This window comes from Delphinapterus leucas, chromosome 5 (genome assembly GCF_059928025.1).
Source record: "Delphinapterus leucas isolate spDelLeu-1000000601 "Yukka" chromosome 5, BTC_Dleu_Yukka2, whole genome shotgun sequence".
Lineage (NCBI taxonomy): Eukaryota > Metazoa > Chordata > Mammalia > Artiodactyla > Monodontidae > Delphinapterus > Delphinapterus leucas.
Genome location: NC_143133.1, coordinates 19,434,736 through 19,461,396, shown reverse-complemented (window position 1 = coordinate 19,461,396; position 26,661 = coordinate 19,434,736). Strand labels below are relative to the sequence as shown.

Here is a 26,661-nt window from a genome sequence, read left to right as displayed (position 1 = left end):
AAATGGAAATAAGTGGGGATAATAACAGTATTTACCTCACAGGGTTTTGGGAGGATTAAATGAGTCAGTAAATAAAAAGTGCTTAGAACAGTGCCTCGCTCATGCTTGACACTGTTAGCTATTACTAGTATGTTACCGTTTGCATTTCTAGTTGTCTTATGTGCATTCTCCACATCTGCCCCAAGCAATCAGAAAACTTTTACAGAGCTAAGACTGTTTCCCACTTTTCCTGTTACAATTTGTACCTAAGAAGTGCGCAAAATATCTGTAACAAGCCTCTAACTCCAGGAAGTCGTTTGCTTTGGTGCACCCGCTAATAATATGAAGAGCCTTTTTCTTTAAAAATGGTGAGCATCAACCACTTTACAGTAGTATAACAATAAGAGACTTAGTTCTAATAGATTCGCTGTGGCAGCATTTCACACAATGAAGCTCCCTTTATTGATACAGTCATAAAAGTTTTGCTCTCTATTCAGAGCGGATTCTCTTCAAATCAGAGCACCGGTCTCCTTTTTGTTAGCGATCTGGCCCCACCTGTGCTCATCTGCCTCTTGGCCTCAGGAAGGCAGTTCATTACCATTCCCTTAGGGTGGGTAGCGAAATGATTTTTCAAATCCGTCCCTAACCTCCGCCTCAAGGTCGAGGTTCCGCCCCCAGCCCGCCCAGTAGGGGGAGAAGGGGCGGGGCGTCCCAATTCCTGGGCGGGGCTCGGGTGGCGTGCCTCGAGGCGCCGGCGCCGTGACGTATGACGTTACCAATTGACGCAGCCGCAGTGCCGCCCGGCCCCAACTCGGACCCCTCCCATCCTCCTCCGCCCCACTCTGTGTCAGAGGTGGGGCCCCGGGCTGGACTTCGGGCGGCGGGTCCGGGTGGCAGGGTTGGAGGGTGTGGACCCGCGCAGCGCTCAGCAGGTCGTGTCCGGCTGGGCGCTGCAGCTGCCGCCGCCGCCGCCGCCGCCGCCGCCGCCCAAGGCCCTCGGCATCACCCGGAGAGAGACCAGAGCGATTCCGGGCCGTCCCGGCGCTCGCTCAGGTGAGGGGATGGGTCCGGCTGAGCGGGGTTTGGGTGGGCAGCACTCTTCCCAGCATCTCTGGACCTCAGTCTGGTCGGAATCAGGGAGGTGTGGCTTCGTCGCGACTGCCTGGTGCGGCGTCGACTCATCTCTTATTCGTTTGCCATCCTTACCTGCAGCACGGGGACTTGTACACCGGGTGTCGAAGGCCCATGAGAAGGCCAGAAAGGGCCATGATGGGTGACTGGGGGCTCGAATGCAGGAACTGGCCCCTGGGTGATGGTATGGCGGGCGGGCGACGCCCACCTGCGGGTGTGTGGGAAGGACCGTGCACCTGCAGACTCTGGCTTCAGCCTTGTTAGCTGCACCGGGCTGCAGGAGACCCCATACTGGTTAACGCAGAGTCGATTTTGGACCAAGGGCGGTGGAGCCTTAGAAACCCTCTTTACTCCCCAGGCGTGGTGTGTTTGTATTCTGATTGGTGCTTGCTGGGTCTACACTATGGAAGAGTACGTTTCAGCGGAAACATCTTTTGACCAAAGGAGGGTGAAGGGAAGTTGATTTTCCCTCTGCAGAATCGTCCCCCTCCGGCTCCTCTTGGTCTTAGTTTTGACAGATGCAAGTTAGGGACGCTTGTTAAAGGGAAAGAGTTCTTGTAAATTTCCTCTGTAAGGAAATCATTGTTTTCCATGACTGTTCAAGCGTCTAAGTTTCAACTGGTTTCATGTTGCTGCTTTCAGCTCTGTGCATGGCAATGAAGCTGATTTAAGTTCACTAGATACATAAAGTATAAAAATAGATGAATTAACCAACACATTTATCTTAATAAGTATTGAGTGGTACATGCTTTATGTGAATATATTATCTTATTTAATCATCATAACAATTCTATCACGTAAAGTCTGTTATTACTCTCATTTTATAGATGAGAGAACTAAATCCCACAGCCCTAAAAAACTTGTCGAAAGTCAGAGCTGTGATTTAGATCAGGTAATGGTACTCCAGTTTCGAGTCCCTTAATCAGTATGCTTTACCACTCCCAAGCATCGTGAGGATTTGCAAGGTGATTTTCATTTGATAAAAAGTGTGCCAGGTGGGAATGAGAAGGAAACTGAGGCACCATTCTTGCCAGCAAGGACCCAACAGTTTGAGAGAACAACTTTTTCAAGGAGTATGTTTTAAAGGTAGGATTTGACCTCTAGAACCCTCTGATTACCAAAATCATGCCCTTTCCATAAGTACAGTGGTTTTGAAACCTTTGGAAGACTGTAGTTCGGAAATAGTGGTCTTATTCTAGTTTTAGGAGTATTTCTTGTTCAGAAACTTTAAAGAAGGAAATGTAATATTGGATTAACACTAAAGACTTCTTGTGTGTGCACACACGCAGGTGCATGTGTAATCAAATCATTTAATCTGAAATGGTGGAACTGCTGATAAAGCCAGAATATCTTGTATAATTGGTTAAAATGGGTGATCTTTTCAGGTGTGTTAAGATGAAACACTGCAGACAGGCCTTCTGAAGATCAAGAAAAGGAAAAACAGAACATTACAGACTCTGGAAAAAAAACTTGGTAAATATTTTGGGTCTTCAGTTAAAGCTCAGATAGAGGAAATCTGACTTTCTTCTTCAATTGTAATTTAACCTGATAGAATGGTCTAAGACAGTAGTGTATAACGTGACCTGCCATTCATTTTACCTGACTTTTGAACTATTGCTATGTGACTGACAGTTGAGTCATGTGCTTAGCTTGTGTATTGGCAGGAGAAAGAGAAGGGAATCGTTGGCTTGATTATCAAGTGTCAACTTTCTTTTCTCTCTTTTGCTTCCTCATTAATCTGCCCATATTATAAAGGGTTTTAAAAAGAAAGGAAGAAAATTAGTTGACGTTTGGTTTGTTCTTCATAGAATACTGTGTTTGTTTGAACTTAAGTATATTTTTCACTATGAATTCAATGGAGAATAGTAGAAGACATGGTTAAACATGATTGAGAAAATCTTAATTAATTTCATAAATATTTATTGAGTACTGTACGTCAGGCATTTTTTCAGGCTTCTGTTAAGAGTAGTGGTCATCATGGCCCTGGAGAGTACTAGAGTAGTGAACTTTTTTCTAGAAGGTAAGATTTTTGTGAACCCATATCTTTTATTTATTTATCTATCTATCTATCTATCTATCTATCTATTTATTTTTGGCTGCATTGAGTCTTCGTTGCTGCTCCTGGGCTTTCTCTAGTTGCAGCGAGCGGGAGCTACTCTTCACTGCGGGGCGTGGGCTTCTCATTGCGGTGGCTTCTCTTGTTGTAGAGCACAGGCCCTAGGTGCATGGGCTTCAGTAGTTGTGGCACGTGGGCTCTAGAGCACAGGCTCAGTAGTTGTGGCACATGGGCTTAGTTGCTCCGTGGCATGTGGGATCTTCCTGGACCAGGGATCGAACCCATGTCCCCTGCATTGGCAGGCAGATTCTCAACCACTGTACCACCAGGGAAGTCCCTGAACCCATATCTTTTTAAAAAGTTTTATATGCAAGGATGTTTTTGGTTTATGTAAAAGACTAGGAAAACAGCACTACTCATACAGTAAGTGTTTGTATTTATAATAATTCTTTCATATTATTTTAGTTAATAAAGGAAGGCACTCTACTAGAGCTACTTTAAGGTACAGTGAGAAACTAGGATTCTTACAGACTTCACTTTAGTGTACTCTTTTCCATGTTAGAGATAGTAGTAGACCACATGTTCTTTATCCATTCATCTGTTGATGGGGACTTGGGTTTTTTCCATATCTTGGCTCTTGTAGATAATATGAGATATATATACATATGGAATACTACTCAGCCATACAAAAAAGATGTAACTTTGCCATTTGTGATGACATGGATGGATCTTGAGGGTATTATGCTAACTGAAATAAGATGGAGAAGGACAAATAACATGATTTCACTCATATGTGGAATATAAAAAACAAGCAAAATAAATGAACAAACCAAACAAAAACACAGTTACTGAGAACGGAGTAGTGGTTACTAGAGGGAAAGGGATTGGGGGGGGTAGGGCGAAATGGGAAAAGGGGATCAACTGTATGGTAATGGATAGAAGCTAAATTTTTGTTGGTGAGCGCATTGTAGTTTATACAGAAGTATGAATATAATGTACACATGAAACTTATATAATGTTGTAAACCAATGTTACCTCAAAAAATAAATTAAAAAAAGATAGAGATAGAATTTCAAAAGTTCATGGGAGATTAAGAAAATTAACTCTTTAATCTGAGAAAATTTCAGGGAACTTATATATGACAAATAGAAGGGACGTGGTCAGATGCAACAATCTGGAGGATGAATTGGAGAGAGATGAGCTTGGAAGCATGGCAGTCAATTAGAGGCTATTGTAGTAATCCACGCGGCAAATGAGAATTAGCACAGTAGAGTAAATGGGATGTAAGGGATGGAGATGGATTAGATAGACATAAAAGAGATAGAATGGATAAGATTTAGTGGTCTTGAGGGAAAGTGGAGTCAGGGTGATTTCTAGCCATTATCATTTTCAATTTTATAATTAATGTTTAATAAATATTTTCAGAATAAATGAATTATCTGACACCTGGCTTGGGAAGCTGAGTGGATTCCGGGCCATTTACCGAGGGAATATATAGGAAGAGAAATAGATTGAGGAACATGGTTGGAGGAGATGAGTTCAGTTGAGGCTATTATATTTGAGGCATCTGTGACTTCCAAGAAATGTCATTAGGCAGTTGTATATACAGATCTGAGTTAAGAAGAAGACTCTGCTTGAGATATAAATTTGAAGTCACAGTTTATAGATGACAGTGAAAAGCAGTGGGAATGGATGAGATCAGTCAGGTAGAAAAACATAGGGTAAAAGAAGAGAAATGAGCATGGGGAACACTAATATTTAAGGGTAAGATGGAAGGAAAACATACCTCAAAAGAGATGAAGTAGTGGGCAGGGAAGTGGGAGAAGATCAGCAGAGTCACAAGTAAGTGGAAGAGCTGAGTTTGGAGAAAAGGAATGAGTATTAGGCATCTTTGAGAAATCAAATAAAATAAGGCTAACAAAAATATCCATTGGACATGTCAGTTACGTCGTTGACTTCAGCAAGAGCAATTATATAGGTGGATCCAGTTCACACTGGCTAAGAGATAAGAAATTGAAATAACTAATGTCACTTGCTCTTTCAGAAAGTTTGGTTTTAAACGGGATAGTTAGAGATAGTTTGAAATAGATAGATAGATAGATGAGTTTGAGAGAGGGTTTTTGTTTTTTAAAGGTACGAATGATATGAATACATTTACAGTCTTTATTTGCTGAGGATAAGAAGCCATCAAAAAGAGAATCTGAAGATAGAAGAGTGAAGGAGAAGAATTGGTGGAGGAAGGTCATTAACCAAGTTGGAAGGGATAGAATACAAAGATGCAAGTCAAGGGTGCTTCAGATAGACCTCTCCCGAGACAGGAGGGAAGGAGGTGGAGATGATTATGGGTACAGATAAATTTGTAGGAGGCAGGGTAGAAGTTGGTCCACGGAGTCCCTGCAGGAGACTCCCACTTAGGGTGGAAAGAGTATGTGATTCAGTCATGTGATTGGTAGCCTTCTTGGTGTGGTATTGCTGACTCCTGATCATTTGGTGAGGAGGAGTGGAGTGAGGGTAGTTCAGCTTAAGATGGCAGGTATGGACCATCAGGGTAGAGATAGCTTGCAGATATCTCACAAAATTACCTTTCTCATACTTTTTATTAGTTATCTATTGCAGAGTAAGAAATTATCCCAAAACTTAGTGGCTTCAAATATTTATTATCTCAGAGTTTCTGTGGGTTGGGAATTTGGGAGTGACTGAACTGGTTGCTTCTGGCTTCAGGTCTCATGAGGTTGTAGTTGATTGGCTGGAACTTTAATCAACTGAGTGCTCAGCTGGGGCTGGAAGATTTGCCTCCATGATGGCTCACATGTCTGTTGGCCGGAGGCCTGAAATCCTCACCACATGAACTTCTTTAGGACTTCTGAAGTGTCCTAACAAGGCAGCTGTCTTCCCCTGGAGCAGATGATCCGGGGCGGGGAGGGGGGGGGGGAGGGGGGAGGGGGGAGGGGGAGGGGCTGTGATGCCGTTTTTGACTCAGTCACAAACCATTGCTTTGCCCTGTTCTTTGAGAACTGAATCACTAAGTCCAGCCCACACTTGGGAGGGGAATGACTTAAGCTCCACCTCTTGAAAGGACGAATATCAAATACTTTTTGGACATATTTAAAAACTACCACAATTCTATCAATTGTCAGCTTATTTAGGGCAGCAAATAAGCTCTTTAAAAATATGTAGATTCAGCCTTTATATCCAGGTGAGAGAGAAGTACAGAAACTTCTCTGTACTTCTGTACTTTAAGTGGGGAGGTGGTTCAGTCACATTTGGCTCACTTTACCGTTTGGTCTCCATTGCTGCTAATTAGGCTCAATAACTTGATGTGTTGCCTCTTGTGGTTAATTTTAAAAAGTGATTGCTGACCTTTGATTTAATAGAGGATTCTTTTAGGAGAAAAAAAATGCCATAGTGGGCAAAATATGAATTTTTTATACCAAAATATGGATTTTGGTAACATTTAATATTAGCTCCTAAACTAGAATTTAGAGGTGGAAGGAAGGAACTCATTTTTCACAGCAAAGAAATTGAGGACTAAAAGACAAGTACAGGCTGATTTCTGTGAACATATATGATATGAGAGGCAATATAACACAGACTCTAAAGCCAGACTGTCTAGTTTCAAATCCCAGGTCAGCCATGTCTTAGCCGTATTTGTGCTTATCTTCTCACTGCCACAACTTCCTCATCTGTAAAATGGGGAATTGTAAGTAGGTAGTTATTTCTGACAATTAGATGAGTAAATACATGTAAAGTGTTTAGAACAGTGCCTGGCACATAGCAAGCAGTGAATAAATGTTAGCCATTTTATGGTAGCTATATTTTATCATTATAATGGTGAGTTAATACCATGGCATGAACATTTCAAAGAGTAATATAACATTGTTCAAAATGTTTACAGTCTAAACTTTATAAACTACTCACCTTATTGGACTTTGTCACTTTTGATGTATATGGAAAGTGTGTTTCTATACAGCTCCATATCCATTTAAAATATTGTGTCAGATATCACCAGTAGTATTGTATAAGGTCACATCTGCATTTTTTCCTGAAGCAGGCTTTTTTGTTGTACTAGGTACATAGAAGTTCAATTTCAATTACAGCAGTGTTCTCAGTTCATAGGAATTGGCTATTAAATGGATCTTTTGGGCTCTCTACATAGCAACATGCTAATAAAAAATAATTCCCTTGAACCTGATATGATGAGATTGTTGGTAAACACACATGACCAGTTTCTTCCTCCCTCTCCCCCATATCCAAAGACCCTACTTTATTGGGTGAGTAGTTTGAATATATATTAGGTGGGGTTTTCTGATATGACTTAAGGCAGAAGATAACAAAATTAAGAGCCAGATAAGAAAATGGAAATACTGATTTTATTGCAAGAAACCTTCTTTAGAATTTTACTTTGCTGATGCTAGTTTTCTTAAAGTTTTATGCCTTCTGGTGTATCAGTATGGAAGGGATATATAGAATTCTAGATTAAAAGAATTAAAAGAAACTTGTAGATTGTGTTCACCAGCCAGTACAAAAAGTGAAAACAAAACCCCACAGCTAATCAACTTATGGGATGCAGAAGTGGAAGGGTTAAACTTTTCACTCATGGCACTTTCTGTTGATGTCTTTGTATCGCTGGCCATATTGAAGAATACGCTGAAGGTAGTGTTTACTTCTGGTGTGCTGTATGGAGGTGGGTAATATTTATAAATCATGGTTTCTTCTAGATTTGGAGAAGTTGAAGTTAGCTCTTTTTACCCCATTATTAGTAGATATGCTTTCTACAGCTTTTTAAGAGTTTCATTTTGTTTTTTGTGCTTTCTATGAATATTTAGGTGAACCAGCATAAAGTTCTGGCTATAGCAGTGAGGTTTGCTAAAGTGCAATATTTTTATTGAATGATATGACTTCTTAGATGTTAAAAACTCTTCCATATGTGACATGAAAAACCATTTTTGTAGCACAGATTATGATATTAAAAGGTACTCTACATTTGTTTAGTTTGTTGATTTATACTGTTTGAATCGTTGGTCACCATATCTGAATAATATCAATACTTCAGCAATAATTGCCTGGTGACCATTGAACTTTGGCATTTGATCTGCTTTTAAGAATCTCAGTAGTATTTTTAGAGCTATGTTATTCATATTAACTTAATACATTTTTTTTTTTTTTTTTTTTTTAGTGCTCCCTAGACTCATGGCCCATGCTGTCCAAAAGTTTGGTGCATTTAATACATTTTTGATTGTCATTTATATCAACTAATTTCTTCTTTGTTATAAATTTCTGTTGTTTAATTAAGTATATATATTTCTCTTTTATATTTTTATCTTTTACTAACAATACATTAATCATTGTTTACTGGTGTGCATCTTATGGTTTTTTAACTTTCACCTTGCGTTGAACTGGTTTTCTTTTAAAAAAGAACATTAATGATAGCTTAGCTACCACTGTTATAATGTGTTTCTTGTCAAACACTTTGCTCAGAGTTTTATGTTTGCTCTTCAAGGAAGAGATGGCCATTTTACAACTTGGAAACAGACTCAAAGAGATTAAGTAACTTGCTCCAGTTATCTCACAGCTAAGGAAGGGCTAGAAGGGTTAGAGAGAGGGAGCTTTACATTGCAAATCTGCTTTAAAGCCTATTCTGTTTGATTTCTGTTATTTCTGACTGTTACTTTACCACTTAATTCTGTTGGTCTTTAGAGTTAGTTAATAGTTAATAGGTCAAATTGTGCTTGTTGCATGTAGAATCCTGGGGCTGAAAGGGTCCTGGAATGACTCTTTCTAGGTAGAGAGGATTATTCCCAATCTGTTTGATCTAAGAGGATAATTGTCTGTTTTGTTTATTTAAATGAACAGAATAGGACATTATATAATTTTGCTTTATGTACACAAAGCTGCCAACCCTGACCACATTTGTTAAGGAAACTAAATTTGCTTTTTTTGCCCACTGTCTTCTTTTTAAGGTTTTTCCCATTTTCAGGAATCTCAGGCCTTTTGTGATATTCCTGGATCTTGCTTGTTAATGAGAAAAGTAATCTATTGAATTAATTTATACTAATAACACATGGTAATAATTAATGGTAGCTATTATTGAGATACTCGAAAGATATCTTTGCATTTTAAGAGAGAATATTGGTTGGTACTCTATTTGAAGAAATGGATGGTGGGATTTTAGGCCTTGTATCCTGATGGGCAAATTTTTTTAGGCATAGAGGGCTCTTCAAATCACTATATGCTCAGTTGGTAATACCAACTTTAACTTGCCTAATGCTTTATATGCATTCCAATACTATCTTAAATATAAATGTTTACATATTTCTTTTGCTTGAGATGTTCAATTGCAGGTACTTTTCTGTTTTGTATTATTTTATTTGTGTAGTGGCATAGAATTGGAAGGAGCATCACAAAGTTATTTGTTTCAGGCCCACTGCCTTTAGATTGCTGAGTGCTCAGACTACTTGAGCCATTGTAGAAACAGTTCAAATGAATTAAACCTCTTGAAACTTCATTTTGTATAAAAATGTTGCCATCTGATTTGTGTTTTACTTTTGTTTTGGGATGTCATTATGCCATAGGAAAGTTAAGCAGTCTGTTTTGGCAGTTCCTTTGTGTTGGTATTTACTGAGCTCTTTGGGTCAATTACCTGACTTCTTAATTAAGGAGGATATAAATGACTTTGAAATTGGGACCTCTACAAAGGTATATCAAGGTAATTTCTTACATATTTACAGAAACCAAACCATACCTGAAAAGTTTTCAAGAAAGTGTATATTCTATAACAGTTAATGTAAAATCAGTCAAATTTGGTTTATGGGCAAGCAATGCAAAAGTGTGTACAAAGTGCATACTTCACAGAATTTCTAGTATGCAGAATGCTGCTGTGTGCTAATAGGTATTCAAGCTTGATGTTGAAGAGAATGCCAATGTTGATGAAGCTTAAAGGAGAGCTATGAAGTCGATATATTTTCCAACTCTTAAAACCCATGTAGCACAGGGAACTGTATTGACTATCCTGTGATAAACCATAATGGAAAAGAATATAAAAGAAAAGAATGTCAGTATGTGTATAACTGAGTCACTCTGCTGCACAGCAGAGATGGGCACAACAATCTTGTGCCAAACTATAGTTGATTGGCACAACCAGCTATACTTCAAACAAATTAAAAAAATAGAAAAACAAACAACAAAACCCCAGGTAGTTTCCTTTATGGAAAAGGAACTGTGATTAAATTCAAAGAACTTTAATATAATGGTCTGAAGGTATGTGAATGCCTTTTATACAAATAATTGTGACTTTATTGTTGCATGAGGGATTTGAGTATGATTAATTTTTTTCCTTCATTTTTGTTATATTTGGAATTGGGTTATCAAAAGGATATTTTGCTATCATTTTCTTAGACTCAAGTGAATGAAAACCAAATTTTCTTGAGTGTGAAAAAGATCATTTAGGATTCTCTTGGCCTTGAGTACAGTGGAAATACTTGCTTACCTTTGGCAATAGCTCATAATTATGTACTTTTTATAATGATGCATTTATTTCATTCATTTATGAAACAAGTATTTATTGAGAGATTACTGCATACCAGGAACTTTGTTGCATATTGCACACTCAATGAATAGGGCAAGCATATCCTTAAAGAGCAGTTAGCTGTCTAGGTGGGGAGACAGACTTCTAAACTGATAATTACAATACAGTGTGGTAAATGCTAAGGTACAGTTACCACTGTGGGCATCTGGAGCTCACTACCACTGAGGAACTCGCGGAGACTAAATAAAATATTCCTCAGAGTTATCCCAAGTCAAGAGCAGGGAAGCTGCAGGTGTTTACCCACCAAATTCCTAGCCTCATTGACATTAACTCTGGCATTTCTGGCTTGCCCTGAGTACAAACTGAGCATGTTCCTGCAGCCAGACAGCAGCCTACAGTAGGATGTTACAGGTGTTCAGAATGAATCATCTGGTGTAGAGGTGAATGTCAACAGTTTATGGGCAAGACACCAATGGCATTTGTTGCCAGTATCAGGCATTTACACAATGTATTATCTACTGTGTGATACACATTGTTCTAAATGCTTTACATATCTGAACTCATCAATTCTCACTGTACAACTCTGTGAGGTAGGTACTGTTAGTGTCCTCATTTAACAGATGAAGAAATAGAGCACAGAGTGGTTAGGCAACTTGCCCATGATCACATAGCTATAATGTCAGAACTGGTTTTTGAACCCAGGTGGTCTAGTACAGAGTCCATGCTCTCAGTCCACATAATGGTCTGCTTTTGGAACAATACAGCCTGAAGCAGGACCTTTTGACTCTTCTGTTTTCTCTTGGTAACTGCTTCCTCTTTCTCTCTTCCTCCAGTCTCTTTCCTGTTAGTGTTCTTTACTTCCTTCCTTGTTTGTAGCTTGCCCCTCTCTAGAACAGTACAGCTGTTCAGCTTCCATTCTTACACTCAAGGCTATCAAATCAAATAATTCTTGCTAAGGTGTTAACTGATCTTTCTGATGGTTTTCTTTTTTTTCTTTTTTTTTTTTTGCGGTACGCGGGCCTCTCACTGTTGTGGCCTCTCCCGTTGCGGAGCACAGGCTCCCGACGCACAGGCTCAGCGGCCATGGCTCACGGGCCCAGCCGCTCCGCGGCATGTGGGATCTTCCCGGACCGGGGTACGAACCCGCGTCCCCTGCATCGGCAGGCGGACTCTCAGCCACTGCGCCACTAGGGAAGCCCTTTATGATGTTTTGATGAAGGCTTTGAGTTTCATATTGCTTGATATTTGCATTTTAATTTTTAAAGAAGACAAAGATTTAAGAACCGTAGAAGGAAAGACATGATGGTAGAATGACAGAAGATCAAGTTGATATTTTGGGGTTGGGAAACACCTATTCCTTGGCCATAGTTAAAAGGAGAGGCCAAGGGGTGTGTGCTTGGGCAAAAAAGGCCCCTTTCTCACCTGTCATGTCCTGTCTTCCAGCCACCACCCTCCCTTTTTTCTTTTTAAATTATGGAAGAATTACAAGCCAATTGTAAAACATTTAAATAATACTTAGTTATCAAGAGTAAAAGTGAAAGTCCTGCTTTACTGATTCTTTTCCTTCCCCCAAATCTCCTCCCACTGCTCTCGGAGGTAAAGGCTTAGCTAATATTTTTGCAGATTAATAAAAGTAGATATATATACACACACCATATATGTACATGCGTATGTGGTGTATCTATATGGTGTATATATGTAATACACATAATGGATAGTCTTTTTTAAAAATGTAAGTGGAATACTATACATCTTTTTGCTCAACTTGCTTTTCTCCTGCTAACATTACATGTATCCTGGACATTTCTCTGTATTATCCCCTATAGAGCTATTTTATTCTTTTAAAAAGGCTGCATATTATTTCACATGGTAATAGTATTTATATGGTAAGAGTGTACCATAATTTATTTAACTATTTTCTTATTAATTGACTTTTTTTCTCTTTTCTCAGTATGATATATAATGTTGCAGTGATTGTCTTTGAAAAAACATCTTTGTGTCTAAGTATTTCTGAGAAATAAATAGAGCCTTAGAACTGAAATGTTCAAGTCAAGACCTGTACAGTTTTATAGGATCTGATAAATTGGTCTTCATAAAGGCAGTTTACTCCCATCAACTGTATAAGTGCCCATTTCCCCATACTTTTGCCAATATAGTTTTCAGTCTAATTTTCGCTTATAGTGGGTGATAAATTGTGATTATCCCCGATTGCTAGTGATATTATCGTTCTCTGTGAATTGCCTGTTTATATATTTTCTAATTTTTCTATCAGATTATTTGTATTTTTTGTATTGACTTGTAGGATGACCTCTATTCTTGTAGGACCAATCAAGATTTGGAGTTCTGTCTTTAAAAGTCTGATGATGCAATATTAGATGTTAGATAGTTTTATTCCTTCATGCTAGTGGAAGAGAAAATAGGTTGAATGTAGTATTTGAAAAGATTTTACAGATAATTCATTTTGAAGAGTAGTCTTTTTTGGAAAGCTATTTCTAAGAATGTTGGTAGTAGTGGTGGTATTAAATTAGGGACTTTGATAAATCTCTGGTTGTTGCTGTGTTTGATTAAACTGTTTCACATTTTCATGCTTTTCTTTGTATGCCACTAAAATATTAATTGCCACAATTTCTTTTCTAATGTGGACAGCAGTTTTGAAATGAGTACCATGGATTTCAGGAAGGATGAAGAGAAGAATATAGGTGAATCATGAAAATATTGAGAGAACATGTCTTAAAACATGTAGATCAGTGTTACCTTCTTACATAATAGATAAAAATGCCACTTAAAATGATATGATACTTTAAAACAGTGGCTGTGTTCAAGGCATTGTCACTGGTATTTTGGATACAAAGATGACTAAAACAATCTCTATTGGTCATTATGATTCAGAAGAGAGAGGCAAGATAGATTAGATTCAGGTTATGTATCTTTGGCAGGAATATCGAGGAAGTGAGGCTGTTTTCTTCTATTAAAAATTGCACGATTTTGATTTGTCCCTATATTGATGGTGTTTACTTTGATCACTTAATTAGTTGCCAGCTTTTTCAGAGTTCCTCTTTTTCCCTTTGTCATTAATAATTATTTTGGGGGGCAGTTATTTTGAGATGATATGGGTATCCCGTTGCTCATCAAAATTTAATTGATTATTTATATTCATATGGACTCATAAATTTGTATTTATTAAATGGGTTGTAATTTATTACTGTTATTTATTTTACTGCTTAAATTGTCCCAGATTTTGCCAGTGGGAGCCTCTGGTTTTTATGTCCTTTTGACATGTTCCCATCATTCTTTGAATACTTCTTTCCTTTCTGGAAAACAAGGCTCATCTTGACTTTCCCTGCCCTAGTTGTGGAATCAGCCATTTCTTCAAGGAGCTCTCTTAATAGAAAACCATTTTTAGAAGAAAAGTTCTCTGCTCTTTATATTGGGGTGTTGCTGCTCTCAGGGCCTGTTAATGAACATATGCATACATATACATATATACATTTACAGCTATATTTGTTTCTATATCCGTTTCTATTGAAAACTGTACCTCCAGTTCTTATCCAACACCACAGGGTTAATTCTGGTTTTCTTCCTTTATATATCCTCTAGCAGTGAGAAACTTGGTTCCCATTATTCTTGGTATATTTACTTACTTGATTAATCCCCTCCCCCATCCCCTGCATGGGCTATCTCCCAGGTGTTCACCCTTCATATCCTGCTCCTGCATCAATGCAGTACCCCAGATCGCCCTTCTGCATGGAAGCTCTACCCATCTCTTTGGGGTCTGATGCCTTCCACTTGGGTTCTGACACCCTGCACCAGGCAACCTGCCTGTGTGGATGACCTCACTCGCCCAGGCTCTGACACCTTGAGCTGGACTGCTTCTCCTGCCCCTCTCCCCCTGCCTTGGACCTTCCTCCTTCCACTCAGTCTCCAGCACCCTGTGCCTGACCTCTTCCCTGCAAGTATCACCTCCTCATCCTGCTATGGCTTCAGTACCCTGAAATACTGCCACTTTTCCACTAGCCTCATCACCGCACAAATGGATATTTAATTTAGGGTATTTAAAGGTATTATTTGGCTCTGATATTCTACTCTAGGCCACTGAGACTTCTGTCCCTCTCTCCCCCATGTGCAAGTGCCTGCCTTACTATGCTTTACCTTATGGCTTTTTAAAATTTATTTATTTATTTGTTTGTTTGTTTATTTATTTAATAGGAGATGGAGCAATCTGCTTTCTCTCTTTTTTTAAATTCATTGGTTTATTTATTTTTGGCTGCATTCCATCTTTGTTGCTGCGCGTGGGCTTTCTCTAGTTGCGGTGAGTGGGGGCTACTCTTTGTTGTGGTGCATGGGCTTCTCATTGTGGTGGCTTCTCTTGCTGCAGAGCACAGGCTCTAGGCGCACGGGCTTCAGCAGTTGTGGCTCGGGGGCTCTAGTTGTGGCACATGGGCCTAGTTGCTCTGTGGCATGTGGGATCTTCCTGGACCAGGGCTCGAACCCGTGTCCCCTGCATTGGCAGGCAGATTCTTAACCACTGTGCCACCAGGGAAGTCCCACGTTATGGCTTTTAGACTGAACTGTTCAGGAAGGGAAGAGGAAGAGGAAACAACCAATTTGTTTTTTATTCCATCATTTGCTCCATGAAAAGGTTTTGCTGTAGGTTCTTATATCAGTCTCCACTTCCTCTTCCTTAAAGGATTGGTGGTGTGCCACTTAAACAGTGTGGCAAGGCATATAGCCCCGTTTCAGTCTGGATTTTCTGTGTCCAGTGTTGTTTTTACTCACTTACTTTATGCCAGAATGTCTACTGTTTACTTTAGGGCTCTTGTTAAGTCTTAGCCTTTACTTCTGTATTTGCTCAAAATATGTTCTTTTAACTATTGAGGCTTTGTCTGTTGATTTCTCTTAAAGGTTTTGCATTAACTAGTAATTGGACAAATGTTGGTTAAAACTGTGTGATACTGCATTTTTCTCTCTTGGTAACTTGAATACCCTCTTCCTAATTACATTCTCTTTGTCTGTGGGTTGTTACAGTGGTGGGTGGTCCAGGTGATTTTGCATGAGGACTGTAGATCCTTTTGGTAGATAGATCACTTTCCCTTTTATGTGGAGATCTGAATGCCAGGGTACATCCCTCATGGAGCATCCCCTAGGAGTCACCACGTGCTCTTTTCATCCTCAGTAGTGTGCTGTAAAATGGTAAAAATAAGTATGAAATAGGTATAGATGTTATTTTATAATATGTAAACCATTATATAATATGTGAATATTTGGTTTTAGATTATAGGTCTTTTCAAAGTGTTTTCTCTCTTTTAAAAATTTTACTTCTTCTAGTCTACAAAACTGAAAAGGGAAGAAAGGAAGCTCATGTTGTAAAAGTTAGCCTCCAAATTTTAAGTTGCTAGTTGACAGATTTTTCAAAGCCTTGAAAAATACAGCATTTTTCCCAGTTTTATTGAAACATAATTGACATATAACATTGTATTAGTTTAATGTATACAACATAATGATTTGATATATGTATATATTGCAAAATGATTGCCACAGTAAGTTTAGATAACATCCATCACTTTGCATAGTTACACGTTGTTTGTTTTTGTGATGTGAAATTTTAAGATCTCTTAGCAACTTTCAAATATGCAATACAGTATTGTTAACTATAGTCACCATGCTGTTCATTACACTCCCAGAACTTATTTATCTTATAACTGGAAGTTTGTACCCTTTGAACATCCTCAATCATTCCCGCCACCCCGTGCCTTTGGCCACCACCAGTATTTTCAATATGTGAACATTTTTTACTCTCTAAAACATAGGAAAAAAGGTTTACTGAAAAATGAAAACATTAAAAAAATTTCTCTAGCCATCTTGCCCTTAGGTTTGCATATCACTTTTAATAATAAACCTTTTATTACTGAGCTCTTCAGTTTTGAAAAATGCATGTTTAATTTGCCTCTAAATTATACTGATTTCAACAATGTAGAAATATGAAATATTGTCATCTCTTGTAGATAGTATCTTGCAATGTTGTTTCACCCAGTTTTTAAACTTGTTTTGTGATCTATGAAGATAGATTTGTGGCGAGTAAACAGAAAACACTTTTAAGTTGACAAGCTAACTGTACTGAATTTCATCCAGACAGTTGTCCTCACATATTCTTCCTGTTTTAAAATCTGTTTTTCTAGTTGTTCATAAAAGTCACATATACTGTTTGGTCTTAAGGGATTATTAACTGCATAGCTTTCTTTGTCTAGCTTCTTTCCCCCCTTTTTCTGATTTATCACAAGATAATTTTGTTATAGGTGGGTTGGGTTAGTCATGCTAATACTGTATTATCAGAGAGATAATTCTCTTGTTTCTTAGATCATAAAATCAAAACTTTCATTCCTCACTTTTTGCTCATTCTCAGTACGTACACACACACACACACACACACACACACTTACACACACACACATACATACATACATTTTTCATGTCTGATCACAATTTGACATACGATGTAATTTATCCTGAGCATCCGGTAGCAGGAGATCTGCTTACTGTCCAAACTATCCAGAGTGAATCTAAACTAGGGAGATTGTTTCTCCATGGAATAATGGGAATGCACAGCTGATAGAGGTTAAGAAGGGTTAATACAGCTTAATATATAAATATATTATTATTAAGTAGCAGTTTTTAGGACAAGTCTAGGTGAATTTGTCTAATGTAGATGATTAATACTTACTCCTTTATTGTTGAGATAAATAGATTAGATTTAAAAATAATTATGTCCCTCTTATTTTGAGCCAGAGTATAGTAAATGAACCTGAGTCTCTATTCATACTTAGAATGGTGAAATCAGGACATTAAAAATATGATACATTGTTTTATATTTTATGTAGAAATGTGGACATGTTTGTTGTTTGTTATATTTTTGCAAATATAACAAATTTCTTCTTATTGAAGAAAGCAGAATATGATTTAATAAACTTTCACTTTTATTAAATTCACCTTATTTTCCCCTTACATAGGTTAAGTTCTAAATTTAACCTTTGAACTCTTTCAGGCCCTTAGATGCTATTCTGGAAAAACTTAAGTAATGGATCAAAGGAAGAATGAGAGTATTGTTCCTAGTATCACTCAATTAGAAGATTTTCTTACAGAGCACAATTCCAATGTTGTTTGGCTTCTTGTTGGTAAGTAGAATATATTTTCTTGTACTTTATTGTTTTTTGTGTATGGATTAACAACTGCCAGATTTTAAGCAGTGGTTGACTGAAGTTAGAATGCTCGCAGTACCATTTGTTTATTTTTTGGGGAGAAGATTTTAATCTATGCTTCTATGAATATTTGCTCTGGAAACTGCTCTGGAAGGCTGTTTTCCTTAGACTGCCTCCTTGTCTGACTTAGGAGAAGTGGGATGAGAAGAAAGACATAGCTTATCTTTTCTGTTTCAGATCAGCTCTTCCATTCCCCATCCCAACATACAAGCAAACACTTTTGTTTTATTATAAAAGTGATAAATCCTTGTGGTAAATATGTTTTTGCCTAATTAATCTTCTCATCTCTTTCTTCACTCTTTATGCACTTGACAGTGGGCTTTTCCAGTAATAACTTTTTTTGTCTTATATTGCCAAACTTTTCTAGGTGTACACAAATAATACAAGACAGTGTATACTTAAATTGCAGAGAGAGGGAAGAAATATGAGTGAATGAATGAGTATGAACAAATAAGAAGAAATACAAATAAAATACCAAGGAAGGGAGAGATTACTGTAGGCTGTTACTGCCCAGGATGTTTTGTGGAAGAATGGTGTTTGATTTGAATTTTAGCATGGGAATTAGAAAGATACAGAGAGGAAAGTAGGAAGGGTAAGATGGGGTGGGGGAGGAAAGGGAGGGTAATGGTAATATTTATTGAGGTAATATTTATTGAGCATCCTTTGTGTGCCACATGCCACAGGCATTTTGCATATGTTGTCTCACTTAATGCTCACAGCAGACTTATGAGGGTAGGTGTTATTTTCCTATTAACATGTTGGGGAATTGAGGCCCATAAGGATTAATTAACTCACACAGGTTACACAGCTGTTTTTCTCTGAGTGCAGGCGTATGCTTCTTTCATGACACTGCAGGATGCATGGTAGGGTTACGGCAGAGGTGAAGTGTATATGAAGGGAATTATAATGATTCAGGATTTGTAGGTAGGATTGGATTACCATTTCAACTTCAAGTTTTTTTTTTCCTAATTGACAAACATGAACTACTGTAAATTATCATTAACGAAAAATAAAATGAAATGCAAAACAATACTATGAAATATAACTTCATAAAAGCAGCATTTAAAAATTACCTTTTAGTTTAATTACAGGCAGAATTCTTTCTTTTTTCCTTTTTAACATTTATTTATTTATTTTGGCTGTGCTGGGTCTTAGTTGCAGCAATCGGGATCTTCATTGCAGCATACGGGATCTTTAGTTGCAGCATGCGGACTCTTAGTTGCAGCATGCATGCGGGATCTAGTTCCCAACCAGGGATCAAACCTGGGCCCACTGTGTTGGGAGCGTGGAGTCTTACCCACTGGACCACCAGGGAAGTCCCGGCAGAATTCTTTCTTATTTCCTAGGTGCCCCTTCTCCTGTCACCTTGAATTTCTCATTTTCACATTGTATACAGCTCCTTTCTTTAAGGTGGAAATAATAGCAACGACCAGAAAAACCTTGAGGGATTGTTTAATCCCTCTGTTTTACTAATGGCCTTACGCTGTTGAAGGGGATGGGGGGACATGGTACAGTGAAAAGGCCATAATCCTCAGGTGGTTACTCTCTGGGAAAGAAGCAAATTTCTCAGCAAATACCTTTTTTTTTTTTTTTTTTTATGGTACGCGGGCCTCTCACTGTTGTGGCCTCTCCCGTTGCGGAGCACAGGCTCCAGACGCGCAGGCTCAGCAGCCATGGCTCACGGGCCCAGCTGCTCCGCGGCATGTGGGATCTTCCCAGACCGGGGCACAAACCCATGTCCCCTGCATCTGCAGGTGGACTCTCAACCACTGCGCCACCAGGGAAGTCCTCAGCAAATACCTTTTGCCTTTCTGAAGGGCCCGTAACTACCTGCTCTTCACACGGTGATTTGCAGTAAAAATTAATGCAAAATGACTTTAGCTTAAAACAATGTTGTACCATGAAAATAAGTGTTCAAAAGAATTGTTCTAGAAATAATTTTTATGGGCAAATCATAGCACTTGCTACCTCAGAGCTATTACCATCAATCTAAGCTACCTTGAGGAATGTTGTATTTTGACTCTCAATGACTGCTTTGTTTTATCTATGTTAAATAATTTTTTGTTGTTGTTTTGCGGTACGCGGGCCTCTCACTGCTGTGGCCTCTCCCGTTCCGGAGCACAGGCTCCGGACGCGCAGGCTCAGCGGCCATGGCTCACGGGCCCAGCCGCTCCGCGGCATGTGGGATCCTCCCGGACCGGGGCACGAACCCGTGTCCCCTGCATTGGCAGGTGGACTCTCAACCACTGTACCACCAGGGAAGCCCTATGTTAAATAATTTTTAAAAAATTTTACGAACTTAATATGATGGTGCTAAAAGGTTACACATATTAAATTGCTTTATATTACTGTCTTAATCTAGAAAATAGTTATACTATTTAAATGGGTAAGTAAAAGAAAATTTATTGAAAAATACTTTCTTGTGTTTCACGTTTTGTGTGTTTACGAACTAGGTTTTTTGGGAATATTATAAATTTTATAAGTGACCATAAACTTTTCATGAAAAACTCATGATCAAATTTAGAATATCGTTTACTGTAGTAATATTTACTGGTGTTCTTTAAAAGTAAGTTATTGTCTTATCAATTGCAGCAAAATAGTATTTCGTGGCCTATTTAATATAGGTATATCTTGAAGTAGGTTAAAATTGTCACTTTTTTCCAATAGTACTTTAAAAGCAGAGACTGTTGATATTTTTAAAAAGTGACTTTTCGGGCTTCCCTCCCTGGTGGTACAGTGGTTAAGAATCCACCTGCCAGTGCAGGGGACACGGGTTCGAGCCCTGATCCAAGAAGATCCCACGTGCCATGGAGCAGCTAAGCCCGTGTGCCACAACTACTGAGCCTGCACTCTAGATCCCGTGAGCCACAGCTACTGAGCCCATGTGCCACAACTACTGAAGCCCGTGCGCCTGGAGCCCATGCTCCACAACAAGAGAAGCCACCGCAATTAGAAGCCCGCACCCCGCAACGAAGAGTAGCCCCGCTTGCCACAACTAGAGAAAGCCCGTGTGCAGCAACAAAGATCCAATACAGCCAAAAATAAAATAAATAAATTTATTTTTTAAAAAAGTGACTTTTCTATGATGTAAAAAAAAGTTTTCTTTATTTTTAAGTGGACTGTATTAGAAGTGAGCTTTTAGCCTAATAAAGGTAGTTTTTTTTTTATAATATTCAGAAATATGGGCTTTTTCATCCCAGAACATCTTTGTGTATGTTTAATAACTAAAGCAGTACAAAGGAGTGAAAAAGAAAACAGGAAAAAAAGGAAAGCAGTTTTACTTGAAACATTGCTTTACTTCATCTGATTGAAATCTGTGTTTTTCTGGCTAATGACTTACAGAGAATGAAGAAAGTTGGATAAAGAATCAACTTCTGGTTTTGAAAATTCAAGTTATTAAATTGTAAGAGGACATTTTACCATATGGAAGTAAATCCTCTTGTTTCTGAACATGATAAATGATCTTTCACTAACAAATTTTTATTGAGATACTAAGATGATCGAAGGAAACATATAGTAAGATCCTTTATTTTTCGCATTTTTTTCTCCCAACAGCTACCATTTTGTCCTGTGGATGGATTATTTATCTCACGTATTATAATTCTCGGAATGTTGGTCTTATTTTAACACTGGTTCTTAACAGATTATACAAGCATGGCTATATCCATATTGGTAAGTTTTGAGTAATTTTTTTCTTCTGTGTAATCTTGAGATGTATATTGTAAATATGTATTTTATAAACAGATAGTAGCTTTAGGAATTTACCTTTGTTTTATGAAAGTTAAACTAATCTAACTGGAATTTCTCTCATATAGTATATACTTCAAGTAGAGTTGAACTACCACTTGGTTATGTCCTTTACCTCATTCTTATTTCTTAAAGTGTTTCTAAGCCTTATTTTTTTTTTTGGCTCATAAGAGATAATCATTAAAATAATTTGAAAAATCTAGACATATAAAATATGGAACTAGAAGTTTCTTGAGGTCCTGCTATCCAAAGAAAATTTCTAATGCTTGATGAAGTTTTACTGTTTTTTTTTAAACTGATACCTAAAAAATCTATAACTGTAAGTGGAATCATCTTGTGTATTTCATTTTGTAGCCTTCTTTATTAATTTAGCTTGACTACTTATAAATGGGAAGTTTGCAGATAGATAGGAGGGTGTATTAGGAAGTTATATGCCTTAGAAAGCCCTAAACCACTGGGAAAAAGGGGTGAGGAGTCAGCAAATAGAATGTTTCTGATCTTCCTTAGAGTTGAGTACCTCTTAGTGGTCATAAATAAAACTTCTCTCAAACGTAAGTACTCTTTCATTAATTTGAGGCAATGACTGGTTCTTGGAGTCACCCAAATTAATGGAGAAGAATGGTGAATTAGTCACTGCTTTGGGTTTTTTGTTTGTTTGTTTTTTATACTGAAGGTTCTTATTAGTCATCAATTTTATACACATCAGTGTATATATATCAATCCTAATCACCCAATTCAGCACACCACTATCCCCACCCCACTGCGGTTTTTGCCCCTTGGTGTCCATACGTTTGTTCTCTACATCTTTGTCTCAACTTCTGCCCTGCAAACCGGTTCATTTGTACCATTTTTCTAGGTTCCACATACATGCGTTAATATACGATATTTGTTTTTCTCTTTCTGACTTCTCTCTGTATGACAGTCTCTAGATCCATCCACGTCTCAACAAATGACTCAATTTCGTTCCTTTCTATGGCTGAGTAATATTCCATTGTATATATGTACCACTACTTCTTTATCCATTCGTCTGTCGATGGGCATTTAGGTTGCTTCCATGACCTGGCTATTGTAAATAGTGCTGCAATGAACATTGGGGTGCATGTGTCTCTTTGAATTATGGTTTTCTCTGGGTATGAGCCCAGTAGTGGGATTGCTGGATCATATGGTAATTCTATATTTAGTTTTTTAAGGAACCTCCATACTGTTCTCCATAGTGACTGTATCGATTGATATTCCCACCAACAGTGCAAGAGGGTTCCCTTTTCTCCACACCCTCTCCAGCATTTGTTGTTTGTAGATTTTCTGATGATGCCCATTCTAACTGGTGTGAGGTGATACCTCATTGTAGTTTTGATTTGCATTTCTCTCATAATTGGTGATGTTGAGCACCTTCTCACGTGCTTCTTGACCATCTGTATGTCTATTTTGGAGAAATGTCTATTTAGGTCTTCTGCCCATTTTTGGATTGGGTTGTTTGTTTCTTTAATATTGAGCTTCATGAACTGTTTATATATTATGGAGATTAATCCTTTGTCCGTTGATTCGTTTGCAAATATTTTCTCCCATTCTGAGGGTTGTCTTTTGGTCTTGTTTATGGTTTCCTTTGCTGTGCAAAAGCTTTGAAGTTTCGTTAGGTCCCATTTGTTTATTTTTGTTTTTATTTCCATTACTCTAGGAGGTGGATCAAAAAAGATCTTGCTGTGACTCATGTCAAAGAGTGTTCTTCCTATGTTTTCCTCTAAGAGTTTTATTGTATCCGGTCTTACATTTAGGTCTCGAATCCATTTTGAGTTTATTATTGTGTATGGTGTTAGGGAGTGTTCTAATTTCATTCTTTTACATGTAGCTGTCCAGTTTTCCCATCACCACTTATTGAAGAGACTGTCTTCTCTCCATTGTATATCTTTGCCTCCTTTGTCATAGATTAGTTGACCATAGGTGCGTGGGTTTATCTCTGGGCTTTCTATCTTGCTCCATTGATCTGTGTTCCTGTTTTTGTGACACTACCATATTGTCTTGATTACTGTAGCTTTGTAGTATAGTCTGAAGTCAGGGAGTCTGATTCCTCCAGCTCTGTTTTGTTCCCTCAAGACTGCTTTGGCTATTCGGGGTCTTTTGTGTCTCCATACGAATTTTAAGATGATTTGTTCTAGTTCCGTAAAAATTGGTAATTTGATAGGGAGTGCATTGAATCTGTAGATAGCTTTGGGTAGTATAGTCATTTTCACAATATTGATTCTTCCAATCCAAGAACATGGTATATCTCTCCATCTGTTGGTATCATCTTTAATTTCTTTTATCAGTGTCTTATAGTTTTCTGCATACAGGCCTTTTGTCTCCCTAGGTAGGTTTATTCCTAGGTATTTTATTCTTTTGGTTGCAATGGTAAATGGGAGTGTTTCCATAATTTCTCTTTCAAATTTTTCATCATTAGTGTATAGGAATGCAAGAGATTTCTGTGCATTAATTTTGTATCCTGCAACTTTACCAAATTCATTAATTAGCTCTAGAAGTTTTCTGGTGGCATTTTTAGGATTCTCTATGTATAGTATCATGCCATCTGCAAACGGTGACAGTTTTACTTCTTCTTTTCCAGTTTGTATTCCTTTTATTTCTTTTTCTTCTCTGATTGCCATGGCTAGGACTTCCAAAACTATGTTGAATAATAATGGCAAGAGTGGACATCCTTGTCTCATTCCTGATGTTAGAGGAAATGCTTTCACCATTGAGAATGATGTTTGCTGTGGGTTTGTCATATATGGCCATTATTATGTTGAGGTAGGTTCCCTCTATGCCCACTTTCTGGAGAGTTTTTATCATAAATGGGTGTTGAATTTTGTCAGAAGCATCTTCTGCATCTAGAGATGATCATATGGTTTTTATTCTTCAATTTGTTAATATGGTGTATCACATTGATTGATTTGCATATATTGAAGAATCCTTGCATCCCTGGGATAAATCTGACTTGATCATGGTGTATGATCCTTTTAATGTGTTGTTGGATTCTGTTTGCTAGTATTTTGTTGAGGATTTTTGCATCTATATTCATCGGTGATATTGGTCTGTAATTTTCTTTTTTTGTAGTGTCTTTGTCTGGTTTTGGTATCAGGGTGATGGTGGTCTCATAGAATGAATTTGGGAGTGTTCCTTCCTCTGCAATTTTTGGAAGAGTTTGAGAAGGATGGGTGATAGCTCTTCTCTAAATGTTTGATAGAATTCACCTGTGAAGTCCTGGACTTTTGTTTGTTGGAAGAGTTTTAATCACAGTTTCAATTTCATTATTTGTGATTGGTCTGTTCATATTTTCTGTTTCTTCCTGGTTCAGTCTTGGAAGGTTATACCTTCCTAAGAATTTGTCCATTTCTTCCAGGTTGTCCATTTTATTGGCATAGAGTTGCTTGTAGCAGTCTCTTAGGATGCTTTGTGTTTCTGCAGTGTCTGTTTTAACTTCTTTTTCATTTCTAATTTTATTGATTTGAGTCCTCTCACTCTTTTTCTTGATGAGTCTGGCTAATGGTTTATCAATTTTATTTATCTTCTCAAAGAACCAGGTTTTAGTTTTATTGATCTTTGCTATTGTTTTCTTTGTTTCTATTTCATTGATTTCTGCTCTGATCTTTATGATTTCATTCCCTCTGCTAACTTTGGGTTTTGTTTGTTCTTCTTTCTCTGGTTCCTTTAGGTGTAAGTTTTGATTGTTTACTTGAGGTTTTTCTTGTTTCTTGAGGTAGGCTTTTATAGCTATAAACTTCCCTCTTAGAACTGCTTTTGCTGCATCCCATAGGTTTTGGATCATTGTGTTTTCATTGTCATTTGTCTGTAGGTATTTTTTGATTTCCTCTTTGATTTCTTCAGTGATCTCTTGGTTATTTAGTAACGTATTGTTTAGTCTCCATGTGTATGTGTTTTTTACATGTTTTTTCCCTGTAATTGAGTTCTAATCTCATAGTGTCGTGGTCAGACAAGATGCTTGATATGATTTCATTTTTCTGAAATTTACTGAGGCTTCATTTGTGACCCAAGATGTGATCTATCCTGGAGAATGTTCCATGCGCACTTGAGAAGAAAGTGTAATCTGCTGTTTTCGGATGGAATGTCCTATAAATGTCAGTTAAATCTATCTGGTCTGTTGTGTCATTTAAAGCTTCTGTTTCCTTATTTATTTCCATTTTGGATGATCTGTCCATTGGTGTAACCGAGGTGTTAAAGTCCCCCACTATTATTGTGTTACTGTCGATTTCCTCTTTTATAGCTGTTAGCAGTTGCCTTATGTATTGAGGTGCTCCTATGTTGGGTGCATATATATTTATAATTGTTATATCTTCTTCTTGGATTGATCCCTTGATCATTATGTAGTATCCTTCCTCGTCTCTTGTAACATTCTTTATTTTAAAGTCTATTTTATTTGATATGAGTATAGCTACTCCAGCTTTCTTTGATTTCCATTTGCATGGAATATCTTTTTCCATCCCCTCACTTTCAGTCTGTATGTGTCCCTAGGTCTGAAGTGGGTCTCTTGTAGACAGCATATATATGGGTCTTGTTTTTGTATCCATTCAGCAAGCCTGTGTCTTTTGGTGGGAGCATTTAATCCATTAACGTTTAAGGTAATTATCGATATGTAGGTTCCTATGACCATTTTCTTAATTGTTTTGGGTTTGTGTTTGTAGGTCCTTTTCTTCTCTTGTGTTTCCCACTTAGAGAAGTTCCTTTAGCATTTATTGTAGAGCTGGTTTGGTGGTGCTGAATTCTCTTAGCTTTTGCTTGTCTGTAAAACTTTTGATTTCTCCATCGAATCTGAATGAGATCCTTGTCAGGTAAAGTAATCTTGCCGATAGGGTAGTTGTAGTTTCTTCCCTTTCATCACTTTAAGTATATCACGCCACTCCCTTCTGGCTTGTAGAGTTTCTGCTGAGAAATCAGCTGTTAACCTTATGGGAGTTCCCTTGTATGCTATTTGTCGTTTTTCC

The 26,661-nt window shown here is 37.9% G+C and overlaps 1 protein-coding gene across 8 annotated transcripts in view; it reads left to right on the top strand.

Annotated features, from left to right (window-relative positions):
- Positions 1-778: 778 nt before the first annotated feature.
- The window catches only part of BLTP1 (bridge-like lipid transfer protein family member 1), a 207,902-nt gene continuing 182,019 nt past the window's right edge, over positions 779-26,661 (top strand). For 6 of the 8 annotated variants that reach the window (XM_089911537.1, XM_089911540.1, XM_089911538.1 and 3 more), the window contains exons 1-4: positions 782-1,032; positions 2,496-2,583; positions 17,731-17,860; positions 21,500-21,616. In XM_089911537.1, the coding sequence (XP_089767663.1) occupies positions 17,764-17,860; positions 21,500-21,616 (214 nt within the window). In that variant the 5' untranslated portion in view covers positions 782-1,032; positions 2,496-2,583; positions 17,731-17,763. Of the gene's footprint in view, positions 1,033-2,495; positions 2,584-17,730; positions 17,861-21,499; positions 21,617-26,661 lie in introns of all 8 variants that reach the window. The other 2 variants (XR_016393200.1, XM_089911536.1) reach the window with 2 other exon arrangements.